Source organism: Podarcis pityusensis, assembly GCF_964106645.2.
Source record: "Podarcis pityusensis genome assembly, chromosome: 15".
NCBI lineage: Eukaryota > Metazoa > Chordata > Lepidosauria > Squamata > Lacertidae > Podarcis > Podarcis pityusensis.
Window position 1 is genome coordinate 3,586,051 of NC_138040.1, and position 15,056 is coordinate 3,601,106.

The window sequence follows — 15,056 nt, forward strand, 5'->3', positions numbered from 1 at the left end:
CACAGTCAAAGGCAGTCGTGCTTCTCAATGCCGGTCGCTGGGAACTACAGGAAGGAAGTGCTCTTGTGCCCTGGTCTTATTTGTGGGCTTAAGCAAGACAAAAGAGATGGTGTTGGACTTTCGGAGGAAAAGAGGAGAACTAGCCCTGCTGTACATCAGGGAGGGCTGTATGGAGAGAGAGTCTCTTCCTTCAAATTCCTAGGAGTTTATCTCAGAGAAGACCTTTCTTGGAAAATCAATATAACCCAGGTGGTTAAGAAGGCCCAACAGAGACTCCATCTCCTCAGAGTATTGCGGAAGAACGGTGTCAATCAACATTTGATTGTCCTTTCATACTGCAACACAGTGTAGTACGCTGGTTTGACATCAACTGATAGGAGGTGCCTACAGCGGGTGGTGAACACAGCGCAAGATATTATGGGCTGTCCCGTGAATCCGCTGGATGAAACGGCAGAAGAACGTTGCCTCAGGAGAGTGAGGAAAATTCTCAGGGATGATTCACACCCTGGCCGGCACTTTCGTGATCTCCTGCCCTCAGGCAGAAGATATAGAAGCAGGATTAGTCGCACCAACAGGGTAAAGAACAGCTTCTATCCGTGAGCTGTTGGGCTGCTGAATGAGAAGATAACAACAAGGCAACTGACTTTAGGGTTTGTGGGGAATTAAGATTTAGAGAGCTGAGTGGGGGTTGCTCGTGTAACCTCACTGTATACAAGTTGTACAAGTGACAATAAAGTATTTCATTTATTTCATGCCCCAATGACCTGATCCATCAGGGCTGCTCTTAGGTTCTTATGCAGCCTTGGTAGGTATAAAAGGTAAAGGACCCCTGGACGGTTAAGTCCAGTCAAAGGCGACTATGGGGTTGTAGCACTCTCGCTTTCAGGCCAAGGGAGCCGGCGCTTGTCCACAGACAGCTTCCCAGGTCATGTGGACAGCAGGACTAAACCGCTTCTGGTGGACACCGTGACAGAAACCAGAGCCCATGGAAATGCTGTTTATCTGCTCGTCGCAGCGGTACCTATTTATCTACTTGCACTGGTGTGCTTTCGAACTGCTAGGTTGGCAGGCGCTGGGACAGAGCAATGGGAGCTCACCCCGTCACAGGGATTCACTTTTTTATTTCCCGTTTGCACATACTCTATTTTGGATTGTGACAGCAATTGTTCGTTAAAGCTCCGCCATGCATTTTTGCAAAACTGTGCAATTATTGACCGGAATCTTGTTTATTTCCATTCCTGCACTTGCATTGTTTAAAGGTAAAGGGACCCCTTACCATTAGGTCCAGTCGTGGCCGACTCTGGGGTTGCGGCGCTCATCTCACTTTACTGGGCCGAGGGAGCCGGCGTACAGCTTCCGGGTCATGTAGCCAGCATGACTAAGCCGCTTCTGGCGAACCAGAGCAGCACACGGAAACGCCGTTTACCTTCCCGCCGCAGCGGTACCTATTTATCTACTTGCACTTTGATGTGCTTTCAAACTGCTAGGTTGGCAGGAGCAGGGACTGAGCAACGGGAGCTCACCCCGTCGCGGGGATTCGAACCGCCGACCTTCTGATCGGCAAGCCCTAGGCTCAGTGGTTTAGACCACAGCGCCACCCGCGTCCCCACACAGCCTTGGAAAAGAATGAAACGAGACTTTATCTCTCTCACACATGCACCAACCTCCCGCTTAAGGCCTGCTTGCTGCTTTTCTGTATTTAGTAGAATACTTGCCTGCAGCAAGCACAAAGGGAGATGATGGGTGTATGTGTGTATTTTTTGCAGGGTCGGCCTCCCAGCTGGAAATCCTCACCCCCAACTCCCTTCTCTTTGTGACATCCATCACCTCTTCATTAAATGCTTGGATAGGCAGGCGACCTTTCCGCCTCCTCTTCCTCACACCCCTGGGTTCCTTTTTCCGCTGATTAGGCTGATGATGAAGGAGCCTGCTGGGAACAGCTGAGCCTTCGCCACCCCCAAAAAGTGAAGCTTCCTTCTACGTCTTCAGGGACATGCTTCTCGTCTCATTAGCTCCCGCCTGTAATCGATCGGGTTGGGATTAACTTGTGCCATTAGCCGTTTGCTCCTGGACTCTAGGGTTGAGAGGGGGAAGATACTGAGCAGAAGGAGAAAGAAAAAGTACCAGATAAATTCATGCTTGCTCTGTTATCTGGACCAGAAAGGTGGATAAGCACCTACAAATCCCAAAAGGACCTTAAAATAGGGGACTGAGGGAGATTGCACCTGGAAGACAAAGGATTGTGCAAAATTTGGCTTAATACTCAAGAATGCAATGTAACAGACATCACGTATTTTGAGGGCACCGAGACTTTCGGCTTACGTTCAGGTTGAAAGGAAAAGTTTATAGCCAAGCTAAGGTGGGTGGTGCTGTGATCTAAAGCACTGAGCCTCTTGGGCTTGCCGATTAGAAGGTCGGTGGTTTGAATCCCCGCGACGGGGTGAGCTCCCGTTGCTCGGTCCTTGCTCCTGCCAACCTAGCGGTTCGAAAGCACACCAAAAAGTGCAAGTAGATAAATAGGTCGGGAAGGTAAACGGCATTTCTGTGTGCTGCTCTGGTTTCGCCAGAAGCGGCTTAGTCATGCTGGCCACATGACCCAGAAAAACTCTGCGGACAAACGTCGGCTCCCTTGGCCAGTAAAACGAGATGAGCACCACAACACCAGAGTCAAGGGTCCTTTACCTTTTTTTTTTTAAGGTAAAAAAAGGAGATAAAATGGATTAGAAAAATGTAATTAGATGGGGGGGGGGGGCCAGAGTCCAAGGGATCTAAGCGATCCCAGAAGTGTAGAAATTGAAAATTATGTGAATGTATAATAATGTTTAAAAACTGAAAATAAAACATTAAAAGAGAGAAAGAAAAAGTTCATAGCCCTTCTTATTTTATTTATATTTCATGAAGTTTATATACCCTAAGCCTCAAAACAGATTATTACAGACTAGCACAAAGTGCTTGGAAATTTTTTTAAAAATGAAAAGAGATGTTTTTATAAACGGATAGTGTCATTTGTGAGTTTGGACCAGCCACACCAAAAATCAGGCAAAGGTGTGCTGAAGTTACGTTTCCGTTTGGCATGTTGGTTCAAAAAGGCACCCAAACATTGACGTCAATCCTCAGGAACTCTTGTATTATCTCAAGATGCAGCTGAACCTGTGGCCCCCGAATAGGCCTAAGCCATGCAAAAGTGATTTTTCTGTCCACCATCTTGTTGCAAAATGGTGCCCGGCATTCCAACAGCTTAAAAAAGTAAGCTCCAACCGCTACCCCAGGAGCCCCTAATGTAGAGTTTGGCAACAATATCACAAGAAAGTATGCTCCCAAATGGGCAGTCATGCCAGCGTCATGTTTCGTTCCGCCATCTTGATTCAAAATGGCGCCCGTACCCATATGTTTCTGCCCCACAAGTCCCAATGGACACCAGCCATGGGTGTTTTTTGGGGGGGGAAGGGAACACGTTACCATAACTCCCTGTATTCACCGCGATGTGCCCAACCACACTGCTACAACGTGATTCCCTAGTAAGTCCTGAGCTCTTCCTCTCATTCGACACATTTTTAAAAAGGCAAGTCACATAGGCATCAACTACATTTTATTTCATTTCGATTTCACTTCTCTCCTTCCCTTTACAAGCATTTTAAATACTTCCCCCTCCCCTGCAAGAGAAAACGAGAAGACGCAGGAAGAAGACCACGATCCTGCGCCTTTATAATAAAATAAAAACAAAATAAATAGCCGGCCACACATTGCGGCTCCCCAGAGGAGGGCAGTTGCGTCGCAGGCGGTTGTGCTCATCCTGATTTTCTGCAACTCCGGTTCTGAACTAGAGGCTTGTGAAGCCATCAGTCCCATCGATCAGAGGGTGTGCACTGAAGCAGCAGCTGAAAGCTTTCTTTTTTAGAGTGCAACCCAGAAACAAGGGGCGTGGGCCAGACAGAGATTTGGGGTAGAGGGGATAAGGATTTCTAGCTGCCATTGGTATAAGGGGAAAAGGGATTGTAATAACCCAAGAAGGGCTCGAAAACATCCTCAGAGTCTTTTGGATCAGAAGGGAGATGTGCCTGTCTTAACTGGCCTCCCGCTTTGAAGGCAATGGGGGGAAATTCAGCCAACGGCGCCCCCTAGAGGAGTGTCTGGGCCACTGTGGTTCCAACCTCGCATCCCTAAGGTTTTTGACCGTGCTGCCAGCCAAATCTGGGAGGTTGCGTGCCTTTTCTCCCGTTCACAGTTCTGCCGGACAGTTCAAGAGTGTGTGCATGTCTTCCAAGACCTGCCAGAGGCAGCTGTCCAGGGGGAAGTCGTTGTCCACCAAGTTGACCAGGTAATAGTTGTCGTGCATGTACTGGAGGATCATGCGAGAGGGGGACTCCTCTTCGTACAGCTTGGCCCACTGCTCGATCCACAGGGCAAAGGCCTCATCCTGTCCGAGGGGGGCAGAGAGAGAGAAGTGGGTCACACTTAAAAACAACTCAGGGTGGGGGTGGGAGTGCAAGAGGAACTATGGGAAACAAATTATTATTATTTATTGAATTTATATACAGTGGTACCTCGGGTCAAGTACTTAATGGGGCTTCCTGCTGCCGCCGTGCCGCTGGAGCCCGATTTCTGTTCTTATCCTGAAGCCAAGTTCTTAACCTGAAGCACTATTTCTGGGTTAGCGGAGTGTGTAACCTGAAGCATATGTAACCCAAGGTACCACTGTACAGCCTTATACCCGGGGGTCTCAGGGTGGTTCACAGAATAAAATCAAGATATAAAACCACAAAATATATAATAATTTAAAAAAAATTTTTTTTAAAGGGCATAGGATGTCAATCAGATCAACCAAAGGCCTGCACTAAAAAGGAACGTTTCTGCTTGGTGCCTAAAGGTGTGTAAATGAAGGCACCAAGCGAACTTCCCTGGGGAGAGCATTCCACTTACGGGGAGCCACTGCAGAGGAGGCCCCGTTCTCCCGTTGCAACCCTCCGGACAACTCGAGAAGGAGGCACACGAAGGAGGGCCTCAGAGGATGATCTCAGGGAATGAGCGTATGGAGGAGGCTGCATTAGGCAGACTCAGACTTATTGGCGCAACTCGCTCAGTGTTGCCTGCTATGGCCAGCAGTGGCTCTCCAGGGTTTCAGGTTGGGTTTCCCCCCAGTTTTACCCGGAGATGCCAGAGACCAAACTCGGGGCATTCTGTGTGCAAAGCAGATACCCTTGCACTGAGCTACAGGCGGAAGAAGCTGCCTTAGACAGAGCCAGACTATTCAGTCCGTCAAGCTCAGCACTGCCTATACTAACTGGCAGTGGCTCTCTGGTGTTGCATAAAGAGGGACATTTCCCAGCTCTACCTGGAGGTGCTGAGAAATGAACCTGAGGCCCTCCTCCATCCAAAGCATATGCTCTACCCCTGAGCTATGGCCCTTAGCATTCAGAAAAGGACCTGCAGGCTTCCCTTGGAGGCACCTGCTTAGCCAATGTGACTAGATGTGGCCATATGAACCCACCCGGACCCTGAGATCATCCTCTTAGGCCCTCCTTTGTGTGCCTCCTCCTTGAGAGGTCCAGAGGGTGGCAACACGAGAACGGGGCCTTCTCTGCAGTGGCTCCCCATCTGTGGAATGCTCTCCCCAGGGAAGTTCGCCTGGCGCCTTCACTATACACCTTTCAGCGCCAGGCAAAAATGTTCCTTTTTAACCAGGCCTTTAGCTGATCTGTTTGACATCCTATACTAAGGTTACCAGGTTTTTTCCAATGAATTCAGGGACTCTGTTCAATTTCAATAGGAATGATAGGATTTTGTCAGAGGACAGATTTTAAATCCAGGGACTGTCTCCAGGAAACGGGGACGTCTGGTAAACTTATCCTATACCCTTTTAAAATGTGGCTCTTTTCTGAGTAGGGTGTTATTGGGTGGTTGTTTTTATTCTGATTATATTTGTCTGTGAACCACCCTGAAACTTCCGGATTATATTTTTGGGGGGGGGAATGAACGAATTCCTATGCCCCACAAATAACCCAGATGCATTTTAAATAAAAGCACACATTCTACTCATGTAAAAACACGCTGATTCCCGGACCGTCCATGGGCCGGATTTAGAAGGCAATTGGGCCGGATCCGGCCCCCGGGCCTTAGTTTGCCTACCCATCATAATCGATGGGCCACTGCTCTGATCCAGCGGGTTCTTATGTTCTTATGACTTGATACAGACCTATGAGTTCACTGAACCTGTGCAGGCAAAAGTGGGGGTTGTACCCCCAACTTGTTATTAGAGGAGCAGAGGTACCCCGGTACAAGTTCTAGGGAATAGTAATTGGCACCTTGTACTTCTGCTCACATACATTTTCCACGGAAATTTACCAAAGCCCCAGATCTGTACCAACAGGCTAAGAGTTTCCTCGGTGTTTGGGGCAAGTTAGGGAACAATAACCCTCTTACCTTCCAGTACATGAAGCTAACCGGGTCTACAACCGTCGGCTGAATGATCTCTCTGCCGGGGAAAATGCCCCACGTTACGGCGTTGGGTTGCATTTCATGCGCGTTGGTGATGTTCTCACCCTACCGACGGGAAACAGGAAGGTGTTTAGAAGGAAGAGAAAGAAATGGGGCGCATGCAGCCTGGAAACAGCTGCATCACGGTTTTGCATACACCTGTTAACTTGCTGCCAGGCCTGTACAGATCTCAAGATGCGGGTGGCGCTGTGGTCTAAACCATTGAGCCTCTTGGGCTTGCCGATCGGAAGGTTGACAGTTCGAATCCCCACCACGGGGTGAGCTCCCGTTGCTCTGTCCCAGCTCCTGCCAACCTAGCAGTTCGAAAGCACACCAGTGCAAGTAGATAAATAGGTACTGCTGCGGCAGGAAGGTAAACAGCGTTTCCATGCGCTCTGGTTTCCGTCACGGTGTCCCATTGCAACAGAAGCAGTTTAGTCCTGCTGGCCACATGACCCGGAAAGCTGTCTGCGGACAAATACCGGCTCCCTTGGCCTGAAAGCGAGATGAGCTCCGCAACCCCATAGTCGCCTTTGACTGGACTTAACCGTCCAGAGGTCCTTTACTTTTTTTCTTTTTCTTTTTTACAGATCTCAGGCCCAACTGAACAGGCCTCGGCCCAGTATACCTGAAGGAGCGTCTTCACCTCCATTGTTCTGCCTGGACACTGAGGTCCAGTGCCGAGGGCCTTCTGGCCGTTCCCTCATTGCGAGAAGCAAAGCTACAGGGAACCAGGCAGAGGGCCTTCTCGGTAGTGGCACCTGCCCTGTGGAACACCCTCCCACCAGATGTCAAAGAGAAAAATAACTACCAAACTTTTAGAAGACATCTGAAGGCAGCCCTGTTTAGGGAAGCTTTTAATGTTTAATAGGTTGTTGTATTTTAGTGTTCTGTTGGAAGCTGCCAGGAGTGGCTGGGGAAACCGAGCCAGATGGGTGGGGTATAAATAATATATTATTATTATTATTATTATTATTATTATTATTATTATCATCATCATCATCATCATTATCATTCCTCCCTGCATCCAGCTGGGTGAAGTAAACCAGAAAGCTCCAGGAATGATATGCTCGGCTGATCAGATTCTCTGGCTAAACAGTAGGCACTGAAGCTGGGCCACAAGGAGGGACCATAAACCCAAAACCAATTGTCCTAGCAGAGGCTGAACAATTCTCAAAATATTCTCCAGAGATCACAAGCAGAGGGTTTGCTCCCCACATCCGCTCTCAGTCCAAGCATCCCAAGTTTCCAAAGAAACGTTTTCACTGCCAGCCTACCAGAGGAAGGACCAGTGTCGGATTAAACCCAGTGGAGGCTCCTAGGCAGTCAGAATCTCGGAGGCCCCCTCACAAATGATCTCCTATTTTTCCCCCAAGATCGAATCAATATTATTTTGATCCGTTGTTGAGGGGCCCCTAGGCTCATAGGCCAGTGCCCAGTCTGTCTATTTGGTAATCTGGCACTGAGGAAGGACGCACCTTGACGTTGACAATGTGGTAATTCACTCGCTGGCCGTAGTTCTTCAGCACTGTTTGGAGGGCTCTGACGTTCTCGCTGGAGGTGAAGAACTCCAGGTAAGCCTGGAAGGAGTCGAGAGAGGAGGTGTTGACACCAAAGAATCCCAGCAATGGCACAATTTAAATGTTTAAATTAACTTGGGGGGGGGGGAGCAGAGGTTTTTCTATTAGGAATTGTAGGTGCCGATATTCCAAGGGAGCAGGAAATACTTTTTATGTATGCGACGACAGCCACCCGGTTGTTACTGGCCCAGAGATGGAAAGAAGAAAAAGTCCCTAATAGGGAACCCAGAACAATGGCGCGCAAGGCCTTATATAGACATTTTAAATTCCTTGCCCTGTCACTCAAGACCACCCCTCCATACATCATGCATACAACACAGAAGGGGTGTAACCCAAGACCACCCCCCACAAACATCATACCTACATCACAGAAAAGGTGGTCTACAACAGAAATTTGAATGCTGTTTTTTTCCTGTCTGCCAGGTTATCTGATAATGCCTTATCTGACTGCCTTCCTGGTAGTCTGGCCATTCCTTTGAGATGGTGATTTCCCAATTCCTGAGACAATGGGAAGGCTCCCTGCTTTCCCTCCTTGCAAAAAAAACATTTGGTCAGTTTGGGAGTCAAAATGGTTTCAGGACAGTCTTCCTCTGCTGATCTATGTACGTGCTTGGTTGGTACATTTATGAACATTTATTATATACATATGAGACCTTAAATTTTACTATTACAATAGTTCTGCTTGGCTGTCCCTTTATTGGTCTGTGATTGTGTTAAATCGATTTTGCTCTACTTCAGTGTTTCTGCTACCATGTGGAGCAGAGCAGCGTAGAAACAGCAACGCCGGTTGCCTCTCTGAAGAAAAAGACCCTCCTTCCCACCCCACCCCCCAGTTCACATTGGGATTAGCTTTGGGGCACTGAGCAAAAGTCTCACTTGACCTTAATCTTATTTGGATTAAGAGAGAAGGGAGACGGTACCAAAAAAAAAAAAAAAATTGAAAAAGTTGATCCAAAACCTGGATATTATTAGGAATGCTTTTTTTGTTTCATCGGAAAGGTAAACTGGATAGACTGGATTTCTCATTGTGGTCAGAGTTTTAAAAAAGGGGGAAGGGGTGTGTGGTGAAGATCAAGAGGCTGCTTTCGAAAGCACTCTGGTGGCTCACTGGGAGGGGAGCAATTTCGCAGCGGGGGTCCCCATTTAATGGGGGCCGGTGACACAGCGCCCCATGGGCTCATAATGAGAGCTTTTGAAATCCGCATCCCTGCAGCCTTTTGTCTCGCAAACACAGATCTGCTAGCCCCCTGCTAGCATTGCTTAATCACCCCACCACTTGCTTTGTAGCCAGCTGGCGCTGAGGATCACAGCTCCCTCCACAATTGACTCACTCATTGTAAGGGGCTTGTCACACACCCCGCCCTGTCCCCACACTTCAATATTTCTGAGGTGGGGAATCTTTCTTTCCCTCTACTGCTTCTGACACCTGCTGGCACCGAGTGGCCAGACTTCTTTGATTTAGCGGGCCTTGGCTACGTCCTGCAGCTTGAGAATTGCTTGGGCCAAGTTACAGCTACAGATCAACCTTTCAAGCTAAAGGATGAGGGGAGGAGCCACAGCCCAGTGGCAGAACACCTGCCTGGCATGCAGAAGGCCTCGGGAACCAGGTTGAACCCTCAGCATCTCCAGGTCTGCCTGGGAGAGAGTCTGGTCTGAAACGTCTACCAGTCGATATAGATGAGACTGAGCTGGACAGAGCAACGGCCTGAATAACACAGTTATTCAGAACTGTGTTTTATACAGAACACAGTTTCCTATATTCCAGTGTCTACAGAGAAGGGTTGAAAGGACCTGTTGATGGCATTTTACCATTGCACTTTGGAGAGTGCATTATGGTCTGTGTGTGTGGTTTGGGAAAAACGGGAAAAACAATGCTGTCCAGGGTTGTAAAGACTGCGGAGAGAATAACTGGCTGCACTCTTCCCACCTTGGATCAAATCTATGCTTCCAGGTACCATAAGAAAGCTGCAGAGATAGTGCAGGATAGTGCGCACCCCAGAAATAATCTCTTTCAGCTTCCGCCTTCTGGAAGAAGGTACAGGGTTATAAAGACTAGGACTAGCCGCCTGAACACTTACTTCCAGGTTTTCGGCGTTTGAGAACCAAGGTACCACTGTATATGACTTCATGTTAAAAGACAACTAACTTCCTGTGTTCCTATCCCTACTGAGAGATGTATACCATTTCCTGAAACCGGACCCTGAACAGCAGCCTATACACATGTCAAACAAATCTACCTTCCTAATTTGCCATAGCACACGACTTGGAATCACAGAACTGTGGAGTGAAAGGGACCCCAGGGGTCATCCAGCCTGACCCCCGGAAGTGCCTAAAGCTTTGCCACGAAAGGCAGTGTGGTTCTTCCTTTCACACAAAAACGCAAGCTTGAAGTTAACACACACGATCTACGCAAGAGGACGGAACTGCTTGGACTGGGAGATGGGAGGGAAGGGAAGGGAAGGGGAGAAGAGCATAATGTCCCCAGGCATGTTACCTTCTGGAAGACGTAGCCTCCGTCGGGACCCCAGCCCACAATCGGGTCGCTGGAGGGCTTGCCATTGATATTCGGCTGGGAATTGATGGTCAGGATCCCTCTCCTGTTCACCTTGGCCAGCTCTTCTTTCATAAGGTTGGTCTCGGGCGCCAGAGGGTCATCGTTCCAAGGCAGGCAGGTCACCTATGGGAGGGGGGGAGTAAAACTATCAATATTTTGGAAAGGGGAGAGGGCAGCTTTCTCCCATAATTCCAAATCCCCTTAAATTTTAAAATTCCTTCCCCGTTATACCTCAAGCAGACACACACATGTGTTAACCACAACAATAATTTATTTGTACAGTGGTACCTCAGGTTAAGTACTTAATTCGTTCCGGAGGTCCGTACTTAACCTGAAACTGTTCTTAACCTGAAGCACCACTTTAGCTAATGGGGCCTCCTGCTGCTGCCTCGCCGCCGGAGCCCAATTTCTGTTCACATCCTGAAGCAAAGTTCTTAACCTGAAGCACTATTTCTGGGTTAGCGGAGCCTGTAACCTGAAGCATATGTAAACCGAGGTACCACTGTACTCTGCCCATCTGACTGTGTTGCCCCTCTGCCACTCTGAGCAGCTTCCAACATATATAAAAACATTATTATTATTTATTGAATTTATATACCGCCCTATACCCAGGGGTCTCAGGGCGATTCACAGAATAAAATCAAGATATAAAACCACAAAATTAAAAATTAAAAACAACCACCCAATAGTCCTCCCCTCCCCCCCCAAAAAACCCACACCTTTTAAAAGGGCATAGGATGTAAATCAGATCAACCAAAGGCCTGCATAAAAAGGAACTTTTTTGCCTGGCACCTAAAGGTGTGTAATGAAGGCGCCAGGAGAACTTCCCTGGGGAGAGCATTCCACAGACGGGGAGCCACTGCAGAGAAGGCCCCGTTCTTGTGTTGCCACCCTCCGGACCTCTCAAGGAGGAGGCACACGAAGGAGGGCAAAATAAAACATTAAAAAGCTTCTCTATACAGGGCTGCCTTCAGATGTCTTCTAAAGGTTGTATCATCTCCTTGACATCTGATTTTCCAAGTCCCTTCAAGCACCTTTTACTGTGGGGCTGTAGCTCAGCAGTAGAGAAGGGCCTGCTCAGCATGCAGAAGGGCCCTGGGTTCAATCCCTGGCTGGGTAGGGCTGGGAATAGAAGAGCCATTGCTGCCAGTCAGTGTAGGCAATACTGAGGTAGATGGAACCAAAGTTCAGACTTTGTATAAAGCAGCTGGTTCTGTTCCTACAATTCACAGCTGAGGAGCAGAAAGCAATGCCTGAAATAAGACCATCCAAGTGTCCCTATTTTCCAGGGGCAGTTTTGGATCCACAGAAGCCGCCCTGGTTTCTGATTTGATTCCAGAATATCCCCCTTTTAGAGTGTCCCTATTTTCATCAGAAGAAGGCCGATCGCCGAAGAATTGATGCTTTTGAATTATGGTGCTGGAGGAGACTCTTGAGAGTCCCATGGACTGCAAGAAGATCAAACCTATCCATTCTGAAGGAAATCAGCCCTGAGTGCTCACTGGAAGTACAGATCCTGAAGCTGAGGCTCCAATACTTTGGCCACCTGGTGAGAAGAGAAGACTCCCTGGAAAAGACCCTGATGTTGGGAAAGATGGAGGGCACAAGGAGAAGGGGACGACAGAGGACGAGATGGTTGGACAGTGTTCTCGAAGCTACCAGCATGAGTTTGACCAAACTGCGGGAGGCAGTGGAAGACAGGAGTGCCTGGCCTGCTCTGGTCCATGGGGTCACAAAGAGTCGGACACGACTAAACGACAAAATTTTCATCAGAGAAATGTTGCAGGGTATGGAGTTATGCAACCCTCTCCCCCAAGCCAAGGAGATAAGTAGCTACGCGACCTTTGGAAAACATCCAAAGGCAGCCCTGTAGTGGGAAGTTTTTAAAATATTTTACCAGTGTAAGTTTAAAACTGATGGAATATGCGCAGCTTGCGGACCTAACATATAGAAAAAGAGAACAAGAAAAACGCACGTTTAAAGAAGATTGGAAAATGTTTATTAAATATATAGTGTGGGGGGTGGTGGAATTGTGTACACTTGAAAACGTTGACAGCATTAAGATAAATTCAACAGTGTAAATAAGTTTTGACGGATGTAATAATGGAATACTGAATGGTTTAGTTTATGTAAAATATGCAGGGATTTATGTTATGCAAAATGAACCACGGAAAGAGAAGAAGGAAAGCCATTGATATTTTAAGGTGGTTTGAATATTCTAAATTGTAAAGCAGAAAATATATATATATATATATATATATATATATATATATACACACACACACACACACACACACACACATATATATGTATTTATGTTCATATTTACACACACACACACACACACACACACACACACAGTGGTACCTTGGGTTACAGACATTTCAGGTTACAGACTCCGCTAACCCAGAAATAGTACCTCGGGTTAAAACTTTGCTTCAAGATGAGAACAGAAATTGCACAACAGCGGTGCGGTAGCAGCGGGAGGCCCCATTACCTAAGGTGGTACCTCAGGTTAAGAACAGTTTCAGGTTAAGAATGGACCTCCAGAACAAATTAAGTTCTTAACCCAAGGTACCACTGTGTGTGTGTGTGTGTGTGTGTGTGTGTGTGTGTATACAGTGGTACCTCGGGTTAAGTACTTAATTCGTTCCGAAGGTCCGTACTTAACCTGAAACTCTTCTTAACCTGAAGCACCACTTTAGCTAATGGGGCCTCCTGCTGCTGCCGGAGCACGATTTCTGTTCTCATCCTGAAACAAAGTTCTTAACCCGAGATACTATTTCTGGGTTATCAGAGGCTGTAACCTGAAGCGTATGTAACCTGAAGCGTATGTAACCCAAGGTACCACTGTACCTGAAACCTCGTTTTTTTGTTGAAACTGTCTCAAAATGCTCTTGATGGGAAAGATACCCTGGCCTTGGAAAGGCAATTAAACCACGTGGCATGCTTAAAAAAAATAACACCTTTGTCGCTGTTTGACCCACAAGCGACAGCAATGAAATCTTTTTATGTCCGCTCACCTGTTTTAAAAGCCTTTCCAGCGAACTCTGGACAGGCCCTGGAGAGCCTAATAAGTTTACTTTATGAGGAATATCGAAAATTGAATCCTGGCCTGCCTTTGCTCCACGCGCCCCCTGAGTGTCTTTAGGGAAGCGTTAGGAGTGGCTGCAAATTTTATATTTTGGTTCTGCTTTTTTTCTATGAGAACATAGCACTTCAAAAAAAAAAAGTAAATAAATGATGGTGTCTTTAAGAAGGGGGAAAGGGGGTTGGGCAGGGGCTGGCATTCCCCGAAAGTTCAGTATTGTGGCTTGGATTTGTGTTCCTGAAGAGTGCTGAGTAATTTTGGAGGCGTGTGGGGATGTGGTTCTGCTTTGTAAGGACCTCTTAATCTGGGGATAACAGAGCTTCGCTTGTAAGATTATAACTGTCAATTAACGTTGGGTGGATCAGGTTTCGAAACAGGAGGTTTATAAAAACGGAAGGTTTGGTGCGCTCGGAGTTTGGGGAGGCAGGCTTGAAGTGTGCATCTGAGATCTGGATGGGGGGGAATTAGTTTTTAAAAAAGAGAAAAAAAGAACCCAGATATCTGTTGTATGGATCTGCAATTTTGAGGCCTCAGGACCAAATCCAGCCCTCCTAACTGATAGCTTCCCAGTGGCATGACTGGGGATCTCTGATTTTCTGCCTGCTCGACTTGCAGCTGAACTCTTGCGAAGCTCATGCTACTTGCCTGAATAAACCCGAATGCTTGCAAAGAGTGCTGTTGTCTCGGCTAAGTAGCGCAGTCTGTGTACATTCTGTAAAGTACCTACCAAAGCCATGCATACAGTTGGTTTTAAAAAGGTATTTGTTTCTGAATTGTCTTGCAGCTGACCCCTTGCAAAGCTCTCCTGAAATTAGTCTACGGAGGAGACGAGCTCTTGTAAGGAGGAGTTCTGCTGTACTGGCTTTTAATTCTTGATTTTAAAGTTGCAGCTGAACTCTTGCAGAGGAGCTGAGCTTTGGCAGAGATGTCCCAGTTTGATTTGGCGGTTTGCCGGGACAAGACCTGAGCCAGTAGGAAGAGATTTCTCATAGGCATCAGTGAGTCAGACCATATATACTGAGTCAGACCATTGGTTCGTTTTGCTCCATCTGAAAATTGTCAGGATTGGACCCAAACTTTCTGCATCCAAAGCAGAACCACAACCCTTCCCCATAGATCTGTGGGGGGCTGGATTGGCACCACATCTCCTCTACAGAAGGTTGCTAGGTGCTGATACCCAACCCGGCACAAGTTGCTAGGCAACTGCAGCATCACTCCCTTGTCCTGTCAAACTGGCTGCCCCAGGTTGGTTCTCTGAGCAGCAGTTTAATGGTGGCAGGTAGCTCCTCCCCTCCCCTTTCAAATTAAGTAGGCGGGGGCTTATCTGCTAATACCAGCTGTTGGACCCAGAGACATG

The 15,056-nt window shown here is 47.5% G+C and overlaps 2 protein-coding genes across 2 annotated transcripts in view; one reads left to right on the forward strand and one right to left on the reverse strand.

The window, feature by feature from the left end:
• NXN (nucleoredoxin) overlaps positions 1–15,056 on the forward strand; it is a 102,125-nt gene that overhangs the window by 32,020 nt on the left and 55,049 nt on the right. The window lies entirely within an intron of this gene.
• Positions 3,573–10,760, reverse strand: LOC308464110 (methylenetetrahydrofolate reductase (NADPH)-like). Its single transcript, XM_080983271.1, has 4 exons — positions 10,549–10,760; positions 7,953–8,054; positions 6,421–6,540; positions 3,573–4,417 (listed from the first exon to the last, which is right to left on the reverse strand). Exons 1-4 carry the CDS (start codon positions 10,678–10,680, stop codon positions 4,220–4,222), a joined length of 552 nt encoding a protein of 183 aa, XP_080839397.1. The 5' UTR covers positions 10,681–10,760; the 3' UTR covers positions 3,573–4,219.

What these genes read in the sequence shown, in the direction of transcription:
- LOC308464110 (XM_080983271.1), bottom strand. Translation starts at nt 10,680, where the DNA reads ATGAAAGAAGAGCTGGCCAAGGTGAACAGGAGAGGGATCCTGACCATC. An exon ending in GAGGCTACGTCTTCCAGAAG is followed by an intron (nt 8,055 to 10,548) that starts GTAACATGCCTG and finishes GACTCCTTCCAG; the next exon opens with GCTTACCTGGAGTTCTTCAC. An exon ending in ACCACATTGTCAACGTCAAG is followed by an intron (nt 6,541 to 7,952) that starts GTGCGTCCTTCC and finishes TCCCGTCGGTAG; the next exon opens with GGTGAGAACATCACCAACGC.